The sequence below is a fragment of the Athene cunicularia genome (genome assembly GCF_003259725.1).
Source record: "Athene cunicularia isolate RWA chromosome 1 unlocalized genomic scaffold, athCun1 chr1_part2, whole genome shotgun sequence".
NCBI classification, from domain to species: Eukaryota; Metazoa; Chordata; class Aves; order Strigiformes; family Strigidae; genus Athene; species Athene cunicularia.
In genome coordinates this window covers 32,370,386-32,390,809 of record NW_020799092.1, presented here as the reverse complement: position 1 = coordinate 32,390,809, position 20,424 = coordinate 32,370,386, and the positions used below count along the sequence as shown (strand labels likewise).

The window sequence follows — 20,424 nt, the reverse complement described above, 5'->3', positions numbered from 1 at the left end:
GAGAAGAGCTTATAAGCCTCCCAAAATAGAGGTGAAATGGGATTTCTGTGAGCCATCCATGCTGCTTGGTTTTTTACCACATGATGAATGCTGCCTTCCCCAGAGAGGAAAATAGCCCCCCATGGCAGCTTCTCTGCACCCAGAGCCATCTTCACTGCACTCTTTAGCACAGGCATGAAGACCACATGGCCAGTGGTGTAAAGCAGTAACAGGAGATGAATATGTTGAGATCATATTACATTTATTACATACATGAGATATAAAAACAAATTACCAAAATAGTATCATTTTTTTGTGAGTCCACAGGACCTTGAAAGAAAAATACATAAGTAAAGCAGATTGGTAGACTCGTGACTTGTCCGGTATTGCATGGCTTCCTTTTCTTTCCCCTCACACTCATGAACAAAATACACTCTATGCAATGTGGTTTAAAGATGCTTTATAGAAAAGATATATTTTAGTGCTGAAAACTGCAGTAAACTGTGCTATATTCCATACTGGTGTTAATGAGGAAGTATAATGGCTGTATATATTGCAAACAGTAACACAGAGGAAAACAAATAAAATGTTCAGTTTTAAATACTAACATAAAAATAAAATAAACTCCAGGCCCACCATGAATTGCCGGGTTGTGACATGCGAATGCGAGTCCTCTCTGTTCTCTGCATCCACTCCTCATCCTGCAGGCAGAGTTTTTCTCCTCTGGCAATTGCATTTTAATCTCAAAGTCTCTTCTTCTCACACTGTTTGCAGAGTCCTGCCCACGGGGTCCAAGTGCTGGTCTGAAGCTGGGACTTCAGTGCAAATACTTTCTCTTTCAAATTGCATCCTCAGATACTCTGAGTGGCCAGTGCCAGGCTGGCCATTCCCTTTATACCGTTAACGCCGTCCAACTGGGGGGGATCTACAGGAGTGCTTCAGTCTTCTGTTTCAGTGAGTTTTTTTCATATTCCATCTTCAACCTCTTCTTTCCCCAACACAATTAGACTTCCTGCACCGTGAAGTGGCAGGTAGTAAAGTGCTTTATACAATGAAATATTTACACTAGGGCTAGGTTCATTTTTTAACACTTCAAGGACAAAAGCTCAGAGATGCTGCACCCTCTGGAGCTGGCTTTTCCCTGCAGCCGTGTGATGGGTGGACAGCTGGCCCCTGCCCTGCATTGCGCTTGGGCCAAGGCAGAGGGGTTTGATTCACTCCAGCAGCTCTGTCCTCGCCAGCATCAGCAGAGAATTTAGCCCCCGAGACCTTCAGTGGGGTGACCAGGTTAAAAGTAAGTGACATCTGATTCTCTTTGACAGATGCCATGTGTTAACCTGAGGGGGTGTTTATAAAGAGCAGTTGTCACTGCCATGCTGCTGTCAGCGCCCGCCCTCTGCTGCAGCCACCACCTTCCCCACAGCATTCTCTGGGAGCCTCTGCAAGTCACTCAGGATCCACGCTGGCAGCACTGGCAGTGGCGTTTTGCTTCTCAGCTGTAGCTCATGGTCATGCTTTCCCTCTCTAGGGTGACAATTTCGTCTGGGGTGATCAGTGGCGTCATAGGAGTTGCTCCAACATCGCACTGGAGCGAGACAAGCGTCTGCCCTTTTGTTTCCCTCAACATAATGATGAGCTGGGCTCAGGCGAGCCCTTGGCAAGGAAGCTACAGGTGAGTGAATGAACGTTGACCAGGAAAGGTTAAATTAGACAGCGCCTACAACTTTGAATGTCTCGCTACACATTTTGGCCCTATTTCCTTACATTCCAGTTTTCATCCTAGAGGTCTTCTCTCTGTGAAGGCTGTTGCAATTTGTGCATGAAGAAATGCCCTAGGCAGTCATGTACCTCTAGTTGCAGTCTCTTTTCAAAATCTCCAGGACCTTTCTTCCAAGAGCTGACTTCCACTGATGGACAAAACTTTTCATGTTGACAATGAGTCTGCCCGTTCGGATGTCCTCATGTCCTGCCACGAGGTACTCCAAGCCTGCAAACCAGCAAAGCCATCAGGGACTTCACAGCACTACACATAAGAGGCCTATTGACCCTGCAAAGTCAGCCTGGATATACAGTCCCATGTCAAAAAGCACTTGTCCAAAGAAATATTTATACATACTGTTTCTCTCATGTATCTGTATATCTCTATCTCTACCTGTGGAAAAAAGATCCTTGTGGTGCATCTGTCAGTGAGATGCAGTATACTAGCTTTGATTTTGTTAGCTTCTAAATATAAATGGAAGCTGAACTCTGGGGCTGCACTACAAGTTTTTATACCTTGTTTGGGAACTGCTATTACCTTCATTTGACAGCCACTGGCCTCACCCCTCCATGAATACACCTGGGCCCAGAAATCAGTTGCATTCCAGTAATGACAGTGCAGGATAGCCCAGTGCTGGTGTCTTGCTCAAGATGTCCAGTGCCCCCTTGCAGGCAAAGTCTTGCCAGACCCTGATGAAAGGCAATACTAGATTTGCTGGCACGAGCACCCCAGAAGAGCCTGAGGGGGTGGCAGTCATATTGAAATGAGCTACATTAATTTCTGCCTCTGCCAGATGTTTAGAGACATGACAGCAGCATCTGGCAAAGCCTTGCCTGGTGTCCAGAAGCTGCCAGAAAGGGCTGGAGCACGGCCCTGCAGTGCCCTCCCACAGGGCTTGCCCCCAGCATCTGGGTCTGTACTTGGCTTTCAGGGCACAACTCAAAGAGTGCTTGGAGCCAGGCAGTAACTGCTAAGCAGGGGGATGGAGTGATGCCTTTGCTTTGAATTAGCTAAAGAAACACTGCCACAGATCCCAACAGCCTAAATGGGCCATGAACGGGGATAACAAGGAGGCTGATTCCTCCCATGGCAGGAGGAGCTCCCTGCCAGGGCCAGCGTCCTGCTGCAGCACACCTCGGGTACAGCAAGCCTGAGGCGCCCGCCTGTACCCTCTCCTCCTTGCACCAGCCTGGGGAGACCACGTGGTGGTACAAACTACCCTGGGGGAGATCGGTCTTTCCCGGTGCTCTCAGTGGTCTGGCTCCAGCCTGGCCACAGCCGGGAGTCTGCTCGTGTTTTCTCGGGTTTTCATTTTGTAGTTCAGAATAAAGGGAGACTGTCCCCTAGTTAAAGGTCAAGCGTGTTTTTCTTTAATTCAATACAATTCGTTATCTCCTTCATCTGAGTTTTTGGGCACACACCCCCTCTCTTCTGCAAGTAAACACAGGATATGCATATGGCAATATCACGCTTTGCAAGACAATAATTTTTGCCATGTCAATCCTGCTGTTATATAAACATCACTTTTCAAGGGCTTCTAAAACTATCTCTCTTGAGAGAGAAACATGTCATGCACCCTCAGAGAGCAAACAAATATTGCCACAGTTGATGATTTGGTAGGGATTTCTAGATTTTCAACTTGATGTTACAGAAGTGTAAAATTAAAATGAATCAGATGACTGAGATGCCACCAGTCAGGACTTGAGGCTGTGCATTTTGCCCTGTGTTGCTGGCAGGCAGCTCCATGCTTATTTGTGTCTATGCCTGGCAGGGCCAAGGAGGGGAAGGGGCTCCTGTTCCCCTGTGAACAGCTGAGACCTTTAAACCTTTCAGCTCAGTGTCCCCCCAGAAGTCCAACCTGCCTGTGTGGGGGTGTGTGAAAGGCATGCAAAGGTAGCGAACATCCCCTCATAGGAATTCAAGCACATTTATTATCTGAAAACAGCTCATGGATATTTGATAAATGGTTGGAATTTTTATTTCTTGTCAGAGCCTTTAAGAATCCACCCTCCTTTTGGTATCTCTTTAGCACTGTGAAACAGAATAAAAATATGTCTTTCTTTCTTTTATTTTTATCTTTGATCTCTGCTATGGTTTTGGGAGATGTGATTTCCATTACAGCCATATTTCAGCAATTTGTTTTATGTCAATTTGTCTTTTTATCCGGCTGGTTTTGGGTTATACATCTGGAGATCAGAAGCTCTTACCCTGAGAGAGGGTTGAATCTGCTAATATAGCATTGACAACCATTCAGAAATGAATGTGGTAGCTAAAGAAAATAATGAGATTTTAAGAAATATCTCAAATCCTTTTTTTTTCCACTTTGAAATCACCGAATCTTAAAGATGCGCTCTGTTGATGTTTTCAAGTTTTTCATTAGGACCAAACTTTACAACTTCTTTCCAACACGAAAGCTGAGATTAATTTATACTCATGGGATGCCAGCAGTTGCATTTCAAGACAATACTAAACTTGGCAGTATAAATCATGAGAGCTGGCAAGGGAGTAATACCTGATGTGTCAGATACCTGGATTGTCTCTAAAGACATTTCACCTCCACCCTTCCGCTGCTGTCCAAGTGATCTTCACTGATTGTGTGGTTAGTGCTGTCTTTTCCTCTGCTGGGGAAAAATCAGTGAAGCCCCTCTGAAGTTAGTGGAGTCATAAAGCTGGGTGTTAGGTACGAGGCTGCCCTGCCACACTCGGTGTCTGACTGCTTCCATGGCATTTCTCCAGGTTTATATTAAGGCAGACACATCTAGACTTTCTTGCTTGCATTTGCATTGCATATGGAAAAATAAAACAGCTGTATCTATTTATTTATAGATTTATGTTGTTTTACCAATATCCAAAGTCTTCTTAAACACTAAAGTCCTGCCTAACGCTGCTGATTCATCTGACCCTTGTACCTGACAAGACTTCCTGACTACAACTGTGCTATCATGGCAGCTTGCCTTCAAAGCCAAAGACACTCACTTTGGTGGAGAAGAAAGACAACTGCAAACACCTCATCAATGAACAACCTTTCTGCATGATCCAGCCTTGCGGACAGCCCTTTCCACCAAAGGAAGTTCCTAGTGCTGCATGCATAAGGGATGCCTCAGCACTGAAGTCAACATTTCAATTGGTGATTTCCAAGTGATGTGTGTGCCTTATGGAAAGAAAACCCTTTATCTGAATCAGTTGGTAACTGTTGATTTATCTTGGAGTTGTAAAGAAATGTGTGTCAGCTGGAGCTTAGTTTTGCTCTACTGAAGAAAACCCAGAGTCTGCATGTCCTTGTCCATACTGGAGACTGCATGCACTGTTTAGCCACCACTGGTTATACTCCATTTCAGTGAAAGATGATGAGAATAAACTGTGAAGAGAATCTCTTCCAAATCATGTAGATGCAAACTAGTGTTACTTTCAAAGAGATATCTTCCCTTGAGTTTAGATTAGAACTTCAGTACAATATGAGTCAAATTAGATTTAAATGTGTTTTATGGATTCAAATTAGCATTAGTTTTGAAAAAATATATCATGTAATCATGGCATGTTGTGCACCTCCCTCCCTCTGGGAACAGACTGAAATTGGTAAAGCTGTAAGACTGTTACTATGCTTCATAAAGAGAATTGCATGTTTGAAAGTCTATAGAATGAATTAAGTTTTTCCTCTACAAAATCTCAGTTTGATGGAGATTGCTGTTGGAATCCAAATGATGTATTAACACTGGGCTGCAATCTCAGCTCACTGGCATGAGGGGACAAAGAAGTGGGAATGAAATCTGTAAACGTGTTGGGGATATACTGCCCAGGGAGTAAACCTACCGGGATTGAGGATGGGACAAGTGCAGCCTCTGTTAGTCCAGGATTCAGGGTAGAGTGTCCTCTTGCCCCGGAGGACCTTCAGTTTTGTAGATTTCAAGACTTTCTTGATCTTCACATTGACTTCTGCATGGGAGCCTTTGTCATGAGCTGACAAGATCTTTGTCTTGATCACTGGGAAGACATGAATTCAAGATCTGGAATATATAAACTATTACAGTGCTCACTTTTTCTTTTTTTTTTTTTTTTTTTTTTGTTACAGTGGAGTTAGCCTGATGCTTCTTGCTGGGGAGCCTGGGGTCAGTGCAGCTGCTGGGGGAGTGCCTATGTCCCCATAGCCGTGGGCAGGAATGCTGCCAGTTGGTTTGGCCACAGCCCCTGGACCTGCCACTTGGGCAGCAGGAGAGGTCCAGTGACCTGATTTTCAAAACTTGTGAGGGCCCCGTTTTCCCCCAGACATCAGCAAAGACTTAGTCTCTCAGCATTTTTGGAAATCAAGGGCAAAGCCTCAGTTTTAGGGATTGACCTGGGGGCTTTGCTGGCCTCAGCCCAGGCAGCAGACAAGGGCATGAGGAGCTGCCCTCATCCCACCCTGGTGAGTACTCCTGCTGCTGGTCCTCCCACTTTGCAGAACTGCCAAATCCAAAAACGTTGTTGGGAACTGAGGCAAATCACAGAGTATTTTGAGCTCATAGATACCCACAAACACACTCCTGCCACCTGGTATCCCACCTGCTGAGCGTCTGCATGATGGAAGTTCAGGGCTCAGGTCCCATGCATGAACCTCCCCTGGACCGTGCTGATGCCTACACTGGTACGTAGCATCATATGGTGATGCTTTACTCAGTACTGCACATAGGAAGCTCAGGGAAACCTCTCCTCCTACAGTATGGCCTCCTGAAGCTCATGATGAGCCTCACAATTCATCTGTCTCTCCAGTTCAGCTGACACCTTTCATGTTGAGTGATGAAAGGGTGGGAAGCCTGAGTGCACTTTAGATAAGATTTCCGAACTTGGTGGTTTTGTGACTTTTTAAAAATTTCTTATCTTTTGCAAGATTAAACACAGTCACTATCGTGGCCAGGGAGCAAAGTAAAGTAGAATCAGATTTTTTCCTAATAGCGCTAAACCAGAGCTATATTTCAACAGCTGGTGGCCCCTTGAACTTCCCTTTGTGGGTTGCTCCACAGCCTGTAGAAGTATTGGTTCTCCCTTTGTGCATTTTCAACTTCAGTGTAAGATGAAACAGGTGCAGGAGACCCCTGGAAGACTGTGAAGGAAGGAAGTGCTACACAGAGCATTCCTTGCTCTGCTGCGGTATGAAGGAAGTGTTTCACTGGCACACACCAGAGGGATCTTGGGAAACAAAGTGCCTCCTCTCATTCATTTAAATCCAACAGACACATAGACAATATACATCACTCCATTGCAACAGCTGAACTTTGTTAACAGGGAGAAGTTCCTGGTGGCTGCTGGAGCTATTTTCTCCATGCAGTGTCTCTTGTGGTCACCACCATCCCTCCTTACATTCAGCATAGTTCAGATTTACAGACTTCTAGACTGTGCTTGGGGCATCTGGTCTACAGAGTTTTGGTGACCCATTTTGGTAACAGTGCTTTACTGTCTGTCTTGGACCTAGACAACCTCTCAGGGACACTTACAGCTCTTGTCCTCCCATGATTTTGGCACAAAGGTATTTTGGTAGTGAGAGAGGTGGGTAACAGAGTAAGACACTTCACCCACTTTGACTTGGCACCATGGTATCTATACATTTTCGAAAAGTCAAAGATCTGCCCTCAGACTAAGCAGCCCATGGGTTTGCTGGGATGGAGCAGTGCACACAGGAGCACCTCTCATGCTCTACACTCTTGCACCACCTTGCAGCACCTCCCTTTACACCCCTGCCACCTCACCCGCAACTCACCATAGGTGTACTTCATCCCACAGAAGACCTTGGGATTCCCTAAAACTTGCTCTTTACATTCGCATTTACCTGGGGAAAGAGAAGGAAGCAAATGGCTGCGGATTGTACTTAAAAGACAGGAGTATTAGCTGGCAGAGCCCAGGACCTGCCAGAGGTTTTCACATGGTACACAAGCCCCATGCAAAAAAGTCTCATTTTCAGATCCAGGGTGAATATACCATCTTAGTCCAAGGGAAATTATTCCTTGTTTACAATTTGAAGAGAAGGGAAACAAAGGCCTTATTTTCTTGCCTTGGGATGCAAATAACACGCATGTCTTTTTCTGTGGTATTTTCCACACCATAGTGTACCAGACAAAACTTTAAAAGGAAACATTGCAGAGGTTAAGGCAGATTAATGACTTCCGTGATCTTAGAACAAAGAATAACATGATATACTTATTTACGTTTAAAATGAAGTTGCTCAGACAAATGATGGAGCTTTCCCTTCAATTAACTCAATTATTGTATCTTCGAGATTTTATCATGCTGCTCTCTGAAAATAGAGGAAATGACGCTTGCCTGCTTGCATGCAGTGACTGCAAGGGAGGACAGCTTGATACTGCACTGCGGGACCAACCTGCCTCACAGCAATGTCACACTGCACCCACTTCCTCCAGACCGGAGGGACGGGAGGGAAATAACTTCACCAGCTGAAGCCATAGCTGAAATGCTAGGCCATCTTGAATCACATCATAAGCTGCAGTTGATGCTAAAATTGTTGTGGGTATTGGGGAAATAAATTCTGAGAAATTTCCTAGTTACCTGCCAATGAAGTGGCAAACCCCACCCTCTAAATAACATTGCTGGTTTGTCCAAGATGTAGTAGTTCTACTGAATACAAAGACACATTTAAAACATGATGGCCAAGTATAACATAAGAGTATTTAGCTTTGACATTCAGAGCTGGGACCGCAAATTCAGGCAGGCAAATCTTGCCTTGCTGACAGCTAAATGCTGGGTGGAGGCTTTCATTGTTGAGCACCTGCCTAAAGGGTTTGCAGGTCCTCACATTGATGGGATGAGCCTTAAGGCTCCTCTGTCTCATGAAGAGGAAGGATGTGGTCACACAGAATGTTAATGGGGGAATATCCAGACCCTCCTGCAACTGCCAGGGCACCAATTACAAGCCAGTGCAGAAGACTGTATCCATACTGGCTGCTGTCAGGAAGGATGGAGCAGGGAAACACGAATGAAGCCGCCATCCTACCAGAGTGCCGGAGCGCCGAGAAACCCTGCTCATCCTCCCAGCCCCAGGCGGGCTCGCTCTCATTGAGCACCACCTGGAAAGGAGGTGCTTCATTGTGCCAGGTCACATCCGAGCTGTTGGAGGGAAAGAGAGATGGTCAGCCTTCCTCCTGGGGCCAGCGGAAAGCAGGGCCAATACCAACCTGCTGTTTTGGTGCAATGTGATTGCACATCTTGGTGATGTTCAATGTGATGGGCAGTTTTGGAAAGTGAACAGGTTGAGTGTTGTCAGAGTGGGTCATGAATCCATTTGGGGTTTAAAATACATTACAGGGATTTATATGCTATGAATATCCCACAGTCATTAAAAAAAAAAAAAGCAACATATAAGATTCAGATAGTGGGATATTATTAAAATGTGCTGTCTTCTAAAAGTCAGAGCTTGACTCTAAGTCCAACACAGTCAATGCAAGCTGAGTTGCAACAGCAACAATATTAAGCCTTTGGTCTCCTCTCACTCAGATGCCTCTGAGGCCCAAATTTTGCTTGTGGAGAAGAAGCAACTGTGAAGGTTATGGAAAACACCTGATACATGAACACCAGCACCAAGAGCCAATAATCCAACATTATCAGTGCTCTACTATGGTGTGCCAGGCACCCAGGTGAACCACAGCCTCAGCTCCCACTCTATCTCCAGTTCTTGACCCTACCCCAACCCCAAATATTTTATACAATGGGTATTTTTCAGCCTTCACGGCATGCATAAATAGGGTTGGTGCAGTGCCTTCCCTGGGGTGGAGACTGCGGGGGTATGGTGAGGCTGGGAGAGGGTAGCCAGGTCCTCTCAACTCACCTGCTGCTGTGGCAGTCGCCGGTGCGGGGGTCACAGCTGCGGGCGCAGTCGCAGGGGCGGCAGCCGTAGGCACCGAAGCCCCAGTAGCCGGGGAGGCAGTGGTCGCAGTGGGGCCCTGCCACGCCGGGCTTGCAGGGGCAGTCACCGGTGCTGGGGTCACAGAAGGTGCGGGGGCCCAGGGGGAGTGTAGCTGATCCCTGGGGGTGGCAGGAGCAGGCTGTGGGAGATACCGTGGCAGAAGAGAGAGCATCTGTGAGTGAAAAAGCTCTGCGGGATAAAGGTGCAGGGGATGCCTGCAAAACTGACACTGTAGGAACACCGGTGGGGTTTCTGGGCTTTTTTCCTCACCCATATAAATCTGAGCAGAGTCTCCCTTTGGACTCTATATGATTTTAACTTTTGTGAGATATCTTAATTAGTCAACCTACCCTGGTGTTGTGTTTCATTTTGCCAAACAGGCCTTTATTACTTTGCAGTTGTGGGTGCTTCACTGCAAAAACGAATCAGAGCATAATTGGTTTCTAAAGTAGTAACAACTGTCTTGCATCCAGAAGATTTAAAAAAACCCTCAGAATGGTCATTTTAGTTAAAGTGGAGGCTGAGCAAAAAGTACCTCTCTATCTCTCTCTGATTTTCTTTTAAAGCCATCATTTCAAAACATTAAAAAAAAAAAAGAATGAGGACCTGGACAGCTCAGAGATGTGCTTTTGCATATAGACTGGGACATAGGTTTGCAGAGTGCATGAAACTGGCTGCTCTTTCTTCCTCTCCCACAGCCTGTTACAGCAGAATGATGCACTGGAGGCATACTGGGACATGCTGGGAGAAATAGCCATTTTCTCAAAAATCAGAAAGGCTGCCCTAAAATAGGTGAAGTTTTCCTTGTCTGCTTCTAAGAATTATTTTTTTTTTTTGCATAAGTGACTGTAATTTGTGTCTGTTGCAAGACCTGATCTTTTTTTCTCCCAAAGATTTTAATCTTTTCAAAGATCAGAAATACAGTTATCAAAAGTGTGAGCCAAGTCTCTGACCATGTGGCCTGGTCAGAAGGCAATGTGGTGCCCCACAGGACCAGTAGCTGGGTGACCTGTGCACTCCTTCCCTCAGGGTTTGGTTTTCTGACTAGGACATGTTACAGTCAGCCTTGTGAATTATGGTAAAAAATTATCTTCTGAAAGACTTTTGTCTAAAATTCCATTTACATAAAAACTGGATTTCCTGAGAAAATTTTGTTAGGAGGGAAAATTGTCACCAAATTCTAATACGAATATTTTTATTTTGCAACCACAAAGGCAATAAAGTAGAAAAAGCCACTGCATGCAACAAAGCCTTTCTTTCTCTTAAAATGCTTATTGCTGTGCACACATATATTTAAGTTTGCTCTGACAACATTTTTGTGGTTTCAGGGATTTGACATACCTGGAATGTAATTTCAAAATAGTAAAGGATAGATTAATATTGGCAGGTAACTTAGAGGCGACTATGATTCCAAAATCTTTGCCAAAGTAATCCCCAAATTTTCCTCACCCTTTCCATTGCCAAACAAATATAATTAAATAAAATTAAAAGATTAGAAAGGCTCTCCACATGCTGCATAACTAGCTGCAGGCAGTGAACTCTGGTACCTTTAACAGCATAGTTTTCAACAGCGCTCACAGATTTGCATACCTTTGTCCTGAAGTCTGTGAAGTGTTTTACACCTGACACATGTAGCCAAATGCTCTCTTTTCCTACTAGATGTGGTGGGTATTTCTGGCATTCCTCAGCCCCTTCAGGGGAAATATTAAGCACTTAAAGCTCTCCTATCCTCCTCTCAGTCAGTGAGCTAAACCCACCGCTCAGAGAGAGTCCTGTTTCGGTCGGGTTTCAGCTGAGTTTTACACCCAACCCTATTGTTGGAGCTTTTTATGTTTTAGACAATGCTTTTGAACAATTTTTTCCCTAATGGAAAATTTAATAGCAGAGGCAACACCATGGTGAGGCAAGAATATTAAATTTATAAAGGGTGTTATGAAAAATAGAGCAGCAAACTGACAGGCAATTAAAGTGGCAATTAAAAATGAGAATGTAGTTGGCTGTACTTTTTAATGAACACTGCAAAGAGAAGTGCTGTAGTGGGAACATGCTGAGCAATACAGACACATAAAGTGCAGCCCATCACTATGCACCGAGCACAGAAATGAGACTGGAGCTTAAAAGTGAGCATGTTTTACCAATTTTGAAAGAAATGCATGAAAATAGGACCAAGTGTGTCCATAGTGTGGCAATGGCAGGAAGAAAAGGATGCAGGACTGATACAATGTTTGGCAGCTGCAGCTACTGCTCCCTCATGGGCTGCTGCTGCTCTGAGTGGTGTGTTTAGACCCCATTTTCCTCCTTCCACCCAATCTGCACCTCACTGTAGCACAGGTAGTAGGGGAGTCTCCTCCAGGAAGGTGAGAGGAGCAGCCAAGCAGCAGATAAATCAGGTATAGACAGCGTTTGGATGACACTTCGTGGTGGATACAAAGGCACAGAGTGTGAGACTCTCAGTGCGAGGCTTCAGGACAGTGCCTGTCTCATGTGCCACGGCCACCCCACCAGCGAGGCTGCGGGTTTCCACAGCCAAGGGAGCTCCAGTGAGAGAAGGGTGGGCTGGCACAACTATCCTGGGACCAAGAAAAACCTTCTGCAAGCTTGATCTTTTTTTCGTTCTTTTCAATTTGCAAGCAGCATCATTAAAATGCCAATTTAACACCCTGTACTACCCAGCAATATTTTGCATGACTTCCACACACATATGAATCAACAGCTGCCTGTCCCAGTGTTGCATGTGCTGATTGGAATCGAAACTCAGTAAGCAGGACTCTAGCGGAGCTGAATTTCTCTCCCCTTGATTGGTGATACTGTTGTGGTTTCTTCAGCTACCAGCTAACCTTTGGAAATGACAAATATTTACCCTCAAAAACCTACAGTTGAAAAGCAAAAATAAACTCAGCAATTACAAAACCCAATTTATTGTCTGCAATTATACTGTAGCTGAGGCTTCAGCTACATTCTTGTGGGATGTAATGAAAAGGACCGATAAGTATGCTGGGGGGAAAGAGTCATCAGATTGCTGTTTTATCAGGTACACACCTACTCCTGAGCAAATATTATATACACTTTTTGCATACAAGAATCTTTAAAGTATCCTTAAAGATTATGGCTTAACAACTCCTTTATTTACTTTGACCTTGGTATTTTTAAATTTTCAATGCTATCCCATGGTTGAGTAATAGCAGTGCCTTGAGCTAGAAGCAAGCAGGCAATGCTGTGGCCTTCCCTGAAAGAATAGCTGGGCATCACATACGTCCCTTGTTACTGCAGACTGTGGCACCATCCTTGGAAATGTGCTAGGCATAGGCTGCAATTGGTCTTATATAATTTAACTTAGCAGTCATTAGTCATTCGCTACAGCCCTGCAAGCTGCTGGGTACCCTGTGAGATGCTGAGTCCCCGGGCAGCCAGAGATCAGAAAGGAATTGGTGAAGGGGTCTGAGGGAGTGTTTGAAAAGCTCAGAAAGAAATAATCTGTGTGTTTGTAGCAATAGAGTCTCCAAAAGGAAAGCACTCAGACAATCCCTACATTTTTGTGGAACCCAGTTTATGCTGGCGAAAGTTGTGTCCCTGAGATAATTGAGTACTTCATGCTCTGTATTCATAAATACAAAAAACCAACAAAAAAAAGCAACAAAGTAGATGTACTTAATGCAGAAGGTAAATAAATGTAGACTTCTTCTCATTGTACTCGAAGCTATTTTATAGTTCCTGACAAATATATGTTACCTTTGGTCTTTAAATACCAGAGCTCGTGAATACATAGTGGTCCATAAAGAGGTTGAATTGTTGCATTAAAGAGTAATAGAAACAAATTTATAGACTTTATACCAGGCACACTTTCTGGGGGGGGGGGAAATGTGGAAAGTGGAATGCCAGAGGCCAGCGATTTAGAGATTAATGCTGAAAGCTGAGAGAACTGAGCACCAGCATATGTCAACAAAAATACCCATTAATCACCTCATCTCCACAGCTTCCTCCTGCCTAGAAAGGCTGGGAGAAACTTTTTAATTGTGTCTCTTGGGATTTGGCCTAACATATATAGCTAATGACATGATATAATGCCTGAATTCATTAGCACTGGTCTAACCTGCGCACAGGCACGTGCACACTGGTGGTTTTGCAGCAGTCTCAGTGTCCCAAGACCTCTATTTCCATCCGGGTTTGCAAGGAAGCAGGGTTCATGCTGGCCAACGCAGGAGGTGCCATTTGACTTTCTTTTGGACCCTCCAAACAGCCACAGGATTTTGACTGGGTGTTTTGGCACCAGGAAAACCCTATGATGGGTCTCTTGTGAAACTCCATCTCCTCAATGAGCTGCATGAGATGTCACAGTCACTCCTACCACCTTCACGGTGAAGGGCATTATTTTTAGGTGTCCAGAAGCCTGCACTCAGACCAGTGCCAAAGCTTGACTTGGCCTCAATGGCCTTGGAAAAGTGTATGCTCTTCCCTGATGGGAGCCAGCATGTAAAAACCATCAGGAATTACAACCCTAGTGAAGGTAGGACAATTCCAGTAAAAGCACATTTTGAAACTTGAGGGTCCCATACAGAATTTACTTCAGTCTTTCATCCTGTGTTATCTACCAATCTACCAATTGTTTGGGTTTTTTAATCAGCAAGGCTGAATCTATGAGTTAGGAAAAAACCATCAAGCCCCTACTTTGGGTCTAAGTGCAAGATTTAAACCTGTCTTTTTATTCGTGAGACTCCAAAACTAAAGCTCATTGCCTAGGTTCTGGCAATAATTATGGAGGGCAAGTATCTGATGTTTCAGAGAAGTAGACTTGGTACTTCAATGTACACAAGTAAGTAAAGGAACTTTAAAAAGTCATTAAATTCACTGTTTGAAAAACCAAATTTGTGTACATACTACAGCAGTGAAATAATTATTTACACAAGTAATGGAGAACTGTGGTCAATTCTGTTTCTGTAAGGAGAATTAGAGTTGTAAAACAGGCAGTTCAGCTGTTGCTGCTCCTCCTTGCCACAAGTGAAAGGTGGAGAGGAGAAGGACTTCTCTGACAGGCTGTTGAGGCTGCTGGGAGTCTCATAAGGACGATGTGCAGTGAAGGAGCAGGATGAAAGTAGGTGTTCCCTACCTGACCCCACAGATATTATAAAAGTGAAACTGCACAACCCTCCCAGGCTGGGGTGCAGCTCGTCACCCCAGAAGGGTTTCTATTCCTTTAAACACAGGTATCTCTCCTTTGGAGGAGGGAGATGTGCTCAGTGTCCTCTCAAATGACAGAAGCACGGTGTCAGTCAGATTTTTTTCTGCCACCCATGGAGGTCCTCCTCCAGATTTGGATCAGTAAGGAGAAATCTGGTGAAGCCATTGGGTGGTCATAGGCGCAGAGCGGAGAGCATTCCTGCACCCTATATTTAGCTGACCAGTGTAGTGTGCTCAGCATGATTTGGGGATCCGGAGTCCCCCACAGTGAGTCACCATCCTCACAGTGGTCCCTGGGGAGCATGGCTTTTGGATCGCTGCTTTTGCTTGGGAAATATTTAATTTCACATGTGGCCGAGTCATTGACTTTGGTCTGACCTCCTCAGTGTCACACCTTCTGGAATATCACTTAATTCGTGTTCCAGTCTCTCACTCCATACACACCTGCTGCTGCTGCAAACACGACTGGTGGGCGATGCTATTTATCAGCTGCAGCCCTCTTGGCGGAGGTAGCCCGCTTCTGAGGTTGTGACATTCACCAAACAAGGAGAACGTGAAAACATGATGCAGCTTTTGCTCTCCAAAAATAGCAGGAGAAAGTCAATGAATCATCTCCCTTCTCCTGCCCCCAGGCTACGGATCCTTGGGACAGATTTGTCAACAGCATCTGCAGGCTTTTACCCTGCAAACCTCACCATTGCTTTTTGCAAACAGCATCAAAAAGGGAATTCAGAAGAGCTTCCTGTCCTTCACTGAAGCAAGAAGATTCCTCCAAGGAGGGGCAAAGGATCTCACACTTTCTTCGACACCCTCCTACTTGAGAAGCATTTTACTAGCAAAAGGTTGCTGACTTACGTTTGCAGGCGTCTGGGGCAGAGAAGGGCTTCCTGAGGTCCCGGTAGAAGCCTGGCTTGCAGCGCTGGCAGTGCTGCCCTTCTGTGTTGTGCTGACAGTTGTCACAGACACCACCGCTGCGATTGCCCGATGCCAGCCACGCATCCATGTCAAAATGACAAGTGTCAGCATGCCCATTACACTTGCATGCTGAGATGAAGCCAAAGGGAACAGAAAGACTCATTAAGACAGTGAAAGATGTTGATTTATAGAAAAGAGACACAAAATCCCAAACCATGTTCTGGAATAGGAGACCTGAGCTATGGAAGCCATTATTCATTCAAATGCATGAAGTATCACATTTTCATCCATGCTTCCCAACCTCTAGAGGTGACATTTATTTAACTCTTTTATTTCCAGTATGGGTTTCCCAGTACAAGGACAGCAACACCGTCAAGCCGGCATAGGGAGAGCTCCCCCATTCACTGCTCCTGGTGGGGCTGGATCCTTCCCTCCCTGTTTAGGAATCAGCAGTGCCCCATACAGCATCCTCCTTACATCTGGTGGAGGGAAAATACAGGTGGAAGCTGTACTGAAAATACAGGAGCTGTGTGAGAGAGGGTGAGCATCCACCTTTCCCTGTGTTGGCAGTGGAGGAAGTCTGGATGCCCACAGGCCTGAAATCAGTACCCAAATGAAATCTATTCCAATTCCTGCCCATCAAATGCTGCTGGCGGAAACAGGGATTCACTGTCATTCCTTTGGGGAACATCCATACAGCAGTGAGTGTGACTGCAGCCCACACAGGCAGGCTGATGCTAGCTTAAGTGTTGATAGCATCATAGCCATGGCAGGATGGCACTCAGCATGCCTGGAAACCTTCCTGGCGTGGTGCAGACAATCCTCAGTGTCCTTCAGGCTAGATTGCTGCCGTTACTGAAAAAGATTGTCCCGTGACCTCTGCAGTCGCCTGCAGCCTGCACTCACCCTGAGCATCCCTCCTCAGCACCACAGAAGTAATCCTCAAACCTCCTGGGAGGAACCCACGGCTCCTCTTGTCCCCAGCACCCAGGGGGTGAGCAGAGCCCACATCCAGCAGCAGAAGACAATACCCCCCGCAAATGTGTTTGTCAGTGGTGCCCATGGAGGGGACAATGCTGGCCCCCTCGTCACTTCTAAGGCAGCCTAGCAGACTGCAGTCTGCCTGCAGAAGAAAGCCGTATCTCAAGGAGATGCACTTGTGTCCCACAGAAAGGCCAAACCAACAGACAACACAGTCTTGTGAGGATTTCCAAGTGAGGGGCTGTGCAAAAAGGGCCATCCCCACCATACACACATGCAGTGGGCTCTGGGCAGGAGCGTAGCACTGGCTCTCCATGCACTGAGCTGCTCCACAAGCACCTGCCCACCAGCTCAGTATCTGTTGCCTTTTGGAAACACAGGAGAAAGGCACAAAAGGAGGAAGCATTTTGCTCCAGCAGAGGCTCTGGAGACACTGTTGGCTACTTACACTGACACTCCCTGGGGGCTCCGGTTTTGCCGTCGGCAGCCTGCCAGGGCTGGTCGTTGTAGAGTGGGGCACAGTGCTGGCAGTGGGACCCTGCTGTGTTGTGCTTGCACATGCATTTCCCATGGACCTAGCAGGGGAAAGAGAGCAAGTATCACCCACAGCAAAGCCCAGAGAGTCTCTGGGCACAAGCAATACCTATGTACAGAAGACATTGTGCCAGCTAGATGGTATTACATGGACTAGCAAGAGGGCTAGCATGATGTCTGCCTTGACATCCAGTTCAGTCAAAGCAAATATTCTGCAGTTACACTTTCAATTAGATTAGTATTTGTGAATCTGCATGTCATGGTATTGTATAATTATAAGTTGGTGGGTTTTTTTGAGATCTAAAATGATCTTTAGCAGACAGTTTCCAGCTGCAGCATGAATCTCTAGAAGAGATTAATAAAAGCCAACATTCAAAGCATCTTTAGGAAACACTGTAAAACCTTTATCTTTTTCTCCCTCCCAGACATGAATACACATTTGCAGTACTGCAGGGACACAACCTCAGCACCCAACTCTGTGCACAGCCATTGCCAACATAAATGAGAAAAAAAGAAATTCAAACTCCTGAAACATAGATATCTTTTCATCCTAGGAAGAAATTTTGCCCCACAAAGGAAGAACCAGGAACAGCACAAGGACCATGAGTGACCCTATGCAGATATGCTCATGACAGATAGGTAATTTAACATCTAGACAGCCTAGTGTAAAGGGGTAATTAAAGATGAAAAGCCAGTGTAGCACGCTTGGTGCCTTACTCACACTGTTGGCAAATGCAAAGAAAACAAGACATAGCCAGAGGGCAAGAGCAGCCCGGCAGCCCTTAGATGCAATGAAATCAAGCTCTGAAGCAGCACAGCTCTCCCGGCAAGGCTGAAGGCCCTGCTTCTTCCCATGGGCTGTGTCAGGCAGCTGCTCACCATAGCTGTTTTGGTGGCTGCTTGTGCTTTCAGCTTTACTCTGCTCGACATTTTGCTTTTAAATACAGTTTTACTAAGAGTATTTCAGCTGCAAGTCCCTCCCGATGTCTGATGTGTGGCCAGGCTCAAGGCACCATCAGCATGCTGTTTGCTGACACATGAGCTGAGCGGTGCCTCACCACCCTGGTGCCCCTTCCATCACCAGTCGCCAGAAAAGTGATAGAGAAAGGAAGGCAATAAACTGAGCATGCTTCGGCTTCTCCTGCTGGTCAGTAATGAGCCGGAGACCTCAGCTTGCCCTGCCAGCGTGGCCCCACACTCATGCCACAGGCTGACCAAATGGAGCCGGGGAGCTGTACCAGCCACTGGCTGCTTTTGGCATCAGGAGTGACACAGGGAGGTTGGGGTGCGTGGTGATTCAGCCCAATGCTGGGGCATGGCTTTAACTGCTACTGGAAGATGCTGCCATCCACTTTGTTTAACTTGTGGATTTACAGGTGTGCTGTTCCTAACTGTATGACTTGCTGCTGAGACCTGCCAAGAAAAAAGTTCCTGTGAAAAATCTGAAGAGTAAACAAAACAGAAGAGGACTCTGAACATGTTGTAAACAGCTCCTGCTTGTTATATAGGTGCACACACACGCACAATGACGACTTTCTGAATTTATTTTTAATGAACAGATTTTAGCTCCTATCTCACAGGGGTCAGATGCAACCTGAACAGATAAAACTTCAAAAATGACCTTGAAAGTCCTTAAAAGACTTTTCAGCAGCAGTGTAAATAGCAAAATGTCTCAAAATCTTTTCAAGTGATCCTTTCCTGCCTTATTAAAATGGCTGAATCATGAAAGCAGAAATAAGCAAAATGCAGTACAGTGACTGGACTGTGTAAGCAATGGACAGACAGAGACAGAGGCAGACAGAATGCACAAGCATCTAAACTAAAGTGCAAATACGAAGATAACATTGCTTTCTGTGCTATTAGGCCTCATCGCAGATATCAGTTGGTCTCACTGCAGATACTAGTTGGTCTGTCTGGCTTATCATATTGATATATGCTTAAATGTGTGCTAATGTTTGAAAAGAATAAGAAGCAAATATAGAAAAGAAACAAACCAAATTTTCAGAGGGAATATTTAGTTCCCAAACTGTATCTTGTGTTCTCATAATTTAATTTTTGCTACCACCTGGAAAATGTTCTTCAAGGTCTCAGATGCCTCACTTTCCTAAATTACGACTCTTCAATAAAATATCTCATACATTTTTTAGGCAAAGTCCACGCACAAACAAACCAGTGTTACAGAGTTACTCCACACACATTTAAAAGCATCTATCTGCATGGAAGCAGAAATTGGGTAAACCTGCATTGGTCATGTGGTCATCTTCTGATGGTTTTGATGGAACCCTAACTCTTTGATGCCATTTTTGGTAGGAGTTTCTTGCAAGCCCTTTGGCCATTGAGTGGAGATGGCTAAACAGGTTGCAGTAGCCTGAACCACATCTGTGGACAGTGAAACCCTTCAGCTTGTTCCTCGCAGACTGTCACAGCTGTTAGGGACTCACCAGGGTCACCAGACCTGGGACATGTGTGATCAAGAAGGGAAGGCAACCTGAGGGAGCCAGACAGGGTCATGGTCAAAACCAGGTGGTCTCCTAGTGCTTTGGTGATCATGATGCCAAAGTAAGAAGAATGTGGAAGAAGACTTGTAAACAGGGATATGTTTCAGACACAGGGACTCTTGGGATTACTGCAAGGATGCATGCTCCTCCTGCCTGTGCCTGCAGCCTCACCCATCAAATTCAGCTCCTCCCTTGCCAAAGCCAAACAAAGAATCAGTGGGAACTCAGTCAAACTGAGTGGCTGCTCAGCATTAATAATATATGACTCCAAAACTCAGCAGCACCTAAGAAATCCTCAAAGGATTAAGCATCCCAAGACACCAGCAGAGAGCTAGGCAAAACTCCCCACTGAGGAGCATTCATGGTCCCAAGTCGTAAGAGCCCGCATTTTCTGAAAGCCCAAGTACTGTATAACAGCACGCCACGTTGCCAGAATAGGGGGAGGTGGGTGAAAATAAATCAGAAGAGGATGTGTATCCCAAGAACCTGATGTGCAGCTACTAATTTGGCACACAGAGCTAATAAGTAAGCCACTGAATAGCCATCTTATTAATCTGTATATGAACTCTGAAGAAGGGTTTTATAAACTTAAAACCTGCTGCACCAATGGCAGGCTTGTGGGCTCTCAGATGCTGTGGCAAGCAGTGCTGAAAAAGAGTCTAATTTGGAGTTGGATGAAAATCAAGTCAGATGGT

General features: G+C 45.4%; 1 protein-coding gene across 1 annotated transcript in view; it reads right to left on the bottom strand.

The window, feature by feature from the left end:
- Positions 1-296: 296 nt before the first annotated feature.
- Positions 297-20,424, bottom strand: part of NTN4 (netrin 4) — a 47,823-nt gene continuing 27,695 nt past the window's right edge. The window contains exons 4-10 of the mRNA XM_026868265.1: positions 17,146-17,272; positions 15,657-15,845; positions 9,549-9,765; positions 8,718-8,830; positions 7,470-7,538; positions 5,549-5,719; positions 297-1,966 (exon numbers count right to left, since the gene is read on the bottom strand). Coding sequence (XP_026724066.1) covers positions 1,830-1,966; positions 5,549-5,719; positions 7,470-7,538; positions 8,718-8,830; positions 9,549-9,765; positions 15,657-15,845; positions 17,146-17,272 — 1,023 coding nt within the window. The 3' untranslated portion in view covers positions 297-1,829. The remainder of the gene's footprint in view (positions 1,967-5,548; positions 5,720-7,469; positions 7,539-8,717; positions 8,831-9,548; positions 9,766-15,656; positions 15,846-17,145; positions 17,273-20,424) is intronic.